This window comes from Platalea leucorodia (assembly GCF_965183815.1).
Source record: "Platalea leucorodia genome assembly, chromosome: 3".
In the NCBI taxonomy this organism is placed as follows: Eukaryota; Metazoa; Chordata; class Aves; order Pelecaniformes; family Threskiornithidae; genus Platalea; species Platalea leucorodia.
This window is the reverse complement of record NC_138825.1, coordinates 1,418,052-1,424,051: the sequence shown is the minus strand read 5'-3', so window position 1 is coordinate 1,424,051 and position 6,000 is coordinate 1,418,052. Positions and strand designations below refer to the sequence as shown.

Here is a 6,000-nt window from a genome sequence, read left to right as displayed (position 1 = left end):
GGCCGATCTGCTGGGCATGCCGGCACCTGCCTTCCCACGGAACAAAAAAATAAGTCACTAAGTCACAGCAAAACCATGAAAGCAAAACCACAGAGCCCCAAAGCACCTCTGAGTCACTCCCCCGGCCGCCGCCGCGGCCCCACAGCCCTCCAAAACTCGCCGCCACCTGCAGCCGGCCCCAAACTGCTGAGCCGCTCTCGGCCCGCCGGCATGGCATGGCATGGCACGGCACGGCACGGCACGGCACGCATCGGGCTGCCGTATGGGTGCTGGCAGCATCGTCCAGGAGGCAAAGCCTCTCTGCCTGAGCAGGCAGGGGTGCAGGCAGCAGCCGCTGTCTCGCAGAGGGCAGAGCAGAGCAGCGGTGGCCGGTCACACCAGCTCAGCATCCTCCGCCAAGCCAAAACCGACCCGGCTGCTTCGCTAAAACACTTCCTTCCCCTCTTTCCTGTAAAATCGTCTGTATTTTTTTATTATTATTATTTTAAATTGTGAAAAATACTCATTTGAAACGAGAATGGAGATGAAACATTCACAGAACATGCTACCAGGATTAGTCACCGGTTGTAATATCTCTATTTACATGAGTCACGGAGGTTGGCCACGCGGCTCTTAAATTAAATCCCCGCTGGGTTTTCGATTTTTGGGCTGTCCTCGGGAGACCTTTTGGTAACTTTTCTCTGGTTCTGAGCAGAGCCGGCAGCTGCCTCCCAGCACGTGTGCTTACCGAAACACCGGCAGTAGCTGCCAGGGCTTTGCCGTGCGATTACGCGGCGGCCGGGGCTGGAGGCGACGCTCACGGGGCAGGATTTGCCCCCGAGACCCAAGGAATTTCCCCATCGGTGCTGAAGATGGGAAGAGGGAGGCGGCAGGTGCCGAGGGGGTGATGGACGGGCGGGATGCAGGCGGGTGCCGAAGGGGGCCAAGCCGGTGGCACCGGGCCCCGGCAGTGGCGATGCCGACAGAGGTCACTGTTGCCGAAAAACTGCGCGCCCCAACCGAAAAAGGGAACTTGGTGGGGAAGGCGGGGATGGGGCAGGCCCGGTTTTGAACAGGCGCCGCGCTCCAGCGCCCACAAGGCCACCGCACCAGGGACCCCCGTCCCCAACGCCGGCGGCAAAGCCACGGTGCGATGCACGGGGCGGCTGGTCCAGCATTGTGGTCCATGGGACGGGCTGGAGAAGCCACGCTCTCCCCCCGTGGCCACACCGGGGACCTCGGAGGGCACCAACCAACTGAGATTAAAAGCAAAAAAAAAAATAACGACGAGGAAAGGAAAGTCTCTGCGTGGGGCTGGAGGGGGACGCGCTGCCACGGGATGTCCCCGAGGCCGAAAGCTGAGGGAGGGAAGGGGCGGAGGGGGGACCCCAGGCTTCTACAGGCACCCCTTGGGCTGCTAAACCCCTCGCAGAGCCCCTCGGTTCCAGGACAGACCACGAGCAGAGCCCAGGCAAGCGCGGTTTGGGATGAATTAGATGGATGCGTTTGCTTCCCATGGCAGAAAGCGGCAGATCCTGTGTGGCGGGAGCCCAGGAGCGGCAGGAGGACACCTCACTGCTGCCTTTCCTCGCCCAAAGCCCAAGGGAGGGCATGCAAACAGCTTGTGAGCGCAGCATAAAAATAAAACCCCAGAAAGGTGACTAAGCACTCTGGGTACCGAGGCATGACGCCAGAGGAGCCCGGCCCCCGGCCCCGGCTGCGCCAGGCTCCTGCCGGGAGCTGCCGCCCGCCGTTACCTGGGCACGGGACCCCCGGGGTGCTGCTGGTGGGTGGCAGGGACCCTCCGTGTCCCATCTCCCCCCGTCTCCGTGCCGTGCCCCAGCAGAGCTGCTGCCCCTCTGCAAAGCCCCCCGAGGGGCCGAGCAGCCCGGCTCCCGCCTGCGGGCAGAGACCCACGGAGCGCATCCCAGCGCTGCCCCAGGGACCCCCCAGCCTGGGGCTCAGCGGGGGCTGGACAGGGCCCCTGGCCAGCGGGGTGCTCGCCCACCCGTGGCGGGGGCAAACGAGAGCCTGGGGAGGCTGGGAGGCGCTGGGACGGTGCCAGGAGAGGCAGAGGGGGGCCCCCTCTTAGCCAGGCAGAGCGGGGGTCCCATGTGCTGAGGCTGCCCCTGCCTCGCCCCCCCGCACCTCCCAGGGCACCCCCCAAAATCCTCCCACCACCCCACCGCAGCCGGGGCTCCCCAGGCAGAGCCCCCCCCCCGCCCGGTGCTCAGGGACCCGCAGCGGGACGAGGCAAAGCCCGAAACCCAACCAGCAGCCAGCGCTCTCGCAGCGCAAAATTTAAAATATTCACCCTCTGCTGCGGGCAGGGAGCCTGGCGCCAAGCAACACACAGCAGCGCAAGGCAGCGCAAAGTCTATTGCGTGTATATATATATATATATATATATATTTTGCAATTCACAGCCAGCAGCTAAAGTAAGCCGCGTTTTAAACGGCTCGCAAAGCCTCGCCCGCAGCGTAACAGCACCTTACCCTGGCAGGCCGGGGGTCGAAGGGAGCGTGGGGGCTCCACGTGGGGCCGGGAGAGCGAGGCTGGCATTCGTAACGGGCGCCAGGCACCCCGAGCCGAAACTCCCCCGCCGCTCTGCCCAGATCATTGGTCCAGGTCGCGGCGGCGGCTGCTTTCAAATTCTGTTAAACCTTAAAAAGGAAACAGGAAGCCTCTCGGCTCTTGCCTTCATGCAGCTCGAGAGGCTCGCACACACGCACACCCACACGCTCGCCTCCCTACGCCCGAGGCTGAAGCAATGGCAGGCAGGGTGCCGTGCCCTGGGCACCGCGTGCTCCCGGCATCGGGCCGGACCAGGAGCATCCCGACGCCGGCTGCGCGGGGAGATGCTGCCTCCAGCCCCAGGGGAGCTGCGCTTTGCACCTCCTGGCAGGGGCTCGCTTAAAGCCCGCTTTGCTTTCTCGTTTTCCCTGCGGTCAAATGCATCTCCAGCTCCCAGGCAGCACCAGGCTCGTGGCGGAGCCGGGACCACCGACTGTTGTCCAAAACACAACCTTTTATCCAGCAGGACAGCAACAAGCATTAGCACACCTTCAGTTGAGGTTTCTCAGCTTTTCACTCAGCATCTGCCCTCTCTGCTCTTCTCTTACTCCCACAGCATGCACAGCGTGAAAAATTAACAGAGAGAAACCCGTGCAATTGGTTCTGTGTTTGCGGTAGGGGCTTCAGGAGGCTAAAACACATTTGTCCTCAGAAAAGTCAGGGCGGAGAGCCGGGCAAAGCACAGTTTCATTAGTTTTGGGAAGTGAGTGTTCAACGCTTCACATTTCCCCAATTCAGAAGGAAGCAAAACGGCTTCCCCCAGCTGCACTGGGGGAGGTATGCACGCCTCCCGCCGCCACAAACCCCTGTCCCAGGGGAAGGAAGGGCCAGGACCCCCTGGCAGAAGGGGTTTTTTCCCCCCTTCTTTGCTAAAGGGTTTATTTAATCCACATAACAAAGAAAATAGTGCTGGAGGAGGTGAGTTTTGGTTTGTTTTTTAGAAGACTAAACCCCACTGGCTCTGGGCTCCGGCTGTCAGAGAGGCAGCGCGTGGTGCTCCCTCTCCTTTCCAAAGTCCCGAATGCAAACCCTCGTCCCTGGGACACACTCAGGATACATCTGATCTCCTCTTGCCCTCGCTGCTCCACCCATGAGGACGTTGTCCTTTTTTGCAGCCCCTGGCCTGACCCAGAGCCAGCAGCAGGACAGGGGAGACCGTCACCCCCAGGCCACCCCACGCAGCGAGAGCCCATCCACGCGCCTCCCACGGCCGAGGCGGGGAGCCGTGCAAAACGGGACAGCTCAGGGGGCTGGCATCCGAGCTACAGCTCCAGAGCAGCTGCCTTTGAGCTCTTTGTCCATCGCTTTGGTTAAAGACTTCACCTCCCCTCAAACAAACCCCTGACTTTCCTACGTGGGTGCCCAAGGAAATTAGACCAACTTCTGAACAGCTTAAAAAAAAAAAAACAAGGGGAGGGGGGTAAGATTTGTCACAGGCTCCACACGGCTCCTTGCTTCAGTACATCTTAAGCCACTGAAAACCCTAGTTAATACACATCAAATATGTTCTTTTTAATAACACTGAGAAGGTTTGTAAATTTTTTTCTACTTTTGCTTTCTTCATAATCACTCCTAGTTGTCTTCCTCCATCCCTATATCCCCTCCCTAGAATCCTTTGGCTCCCCTACTTAAGGGTTCGGAAAAAAAAAGGGGACCAAGATCAACGCAAGTCCCACGGAATAAGATCAAAGTTAAAGCTTCAGAATAAACAGAGTCCAAGAGCTTGGCTCTGTCTGCTTTTCTAGTAGCAATCACTCAACCTCTGGCTGCTTTATTGGAGTAATTCCACCTGTTTTACGAAAAATTAAGTGCCTGGCCTGCCCACAACAAATATGGAACCAGGCACGCTCCGAGTTCAGTGCTCTGGGGAAATACATAAGGCATCGTAGCAGAGATGAAGGAAACACAAACGAATGCCCAATTATTTAAATTGTCTGTAAGTAGTTTCAGTTCTTGCCCAGACATAACGTAACGTAGTGGAGGCAGGTGTTTTCTCAGCAGCCAGTGACTAATTGCAGAACAAAGATTAGAAGAGAAAAAAAAGAAAAAAAAAAAAAGATGTAAACAGTGCAGTAGTGAGTATGTCGTGGATGAGTCGGAGCAGAGCAACTTAAACTTACAGAGTGCATACGCTTACGGAAGAGACAGGCAGTAGCCTTTGAGACCAAAACACACAAATATTGCATGAATGAGACTGAAAGATGATGCCAGTTCTTGAAAAGCATACTTGGCACGACGCGAGCGGCGTGGCAGGTGGCTCGCTTTCCCTTCCAGCCCGAGGCCCAAGAGGAAAAGCAAACTTGGCTGCCTGTCTCCTAAAACCTACAGTACCTCGTGGAAGCGGATTAAGATCCATCACAAGCAAAGAAGTTATGCAAACAAGGAAATTGTATGGTTCCCAGCCAAGGTCTTTTCAGAATTCATCATAAAAGACATATTTGTAAACAATCCTTAGTTACAAAAGTAAATTTATTATTAGTTCACTTTTACAATTTTTTTTAATTCATTGTAACAATTTATAAATAACTCCTGGCCATAGTCACCACATCCGGGGACGAGTTTGAAGTTTATGTTGTGTGAGAAGTTACAAAATCCAGTACATTTTACCTGCAAGTTTCTGAAAAGTGTGAAACACCACACGGCTGGCTCTGTCATTCAGCGACCGCACGCAAAACGAACGCCGCGGACCTACAGCACCATGGACTGTGGATTTCTAAGCAACAGAGGAGCAAGCCTTAGCAAGGCACGAACCGGCATATTCAACTGCTTGAACTTCAAAAGCAGCTCCGAGAAGTTCGTGCTTCCTAAAGGGATTAAAGACAGAAAATGAGCAGGTACTGGGGTATCGCTTGCCCCGGAAAAGAACTGTCAGGGTGTACCGCTGGAGATGCGCTCACTGCTACTCATTTTGTTGCAACACTGGTTAAAAAATAAGTTTTTTTATAACAGAATTTTAAGAAATCCCAAATTCAATTAACATGGCAGGAACTCCCAGAATAGAGGTGTGTAACGGGGGAGAGGGCACGGAAAACCGGGATTTCCAGAAAGGCCTTTTGACCTGAACAGGCACCTGGCTGGAAAGCGTGCAAGACAAGAGACGTTAGCCTGTACACTGAGGGTGCCATCGCCTGCGCGGGACTCCTGGGCCGGGGGCTGTGGCCTCTGCAAAGCCTTCAGCGACAGATTCCTCTCCCTGCTGAGGTGGTGACATTCATGTCACAGCCCTAAGCAAGCCACAGAGTTCCCCAAATCAAAGCCCAGCTGCGTTTCTTTTGCAAGCTGAGAAACCTTAGGGAAATAGAGGAGGACTGGTACATCCCCAGGTTGGGCTGACAGAGGTCAGAAGAAAAGCTGCCGAGTGAAAGGGCCCGGAATTTCCCTGGATCCCAAATCAGATTACTGCTGGAAACCTAGAAGGGCAGGTGATCGCTCTGACTGGGTACTTAG

At 56.0% G+C, this 6,000-nt stretch overlaps 1 protein-coding gene across 6 annotated transcripts in view; it reads right to left on the bottom strand.

Moving 5' to 3' along the window:
* Window positions 1-5,004: 5,004 nt before the first annotated feature.
* Window positions 5,005-6,000, bottom strand: part of ANAPC1 (anaphase promoting complex subunit 1) — a 34,346-nt gene continuing 33,350 nt past the window's right edge. For all 6 annotated transcript variants that reach the window (XM_082307027.1, XM_082307029.1, XM_082307032.1 and 3 more), the window contains exon 47: window positions 5,005-5,357. In XM_082307027.1, the coding sequence (XP_082163153.1) occupies window positions 5,242-5,357 (116 nt within the window). In that variant the 3' untranslated portion in view covers window positions 5,005-5,241. The remainder of the gene's footprint in view (window positions 5,358-6,000) is intronic.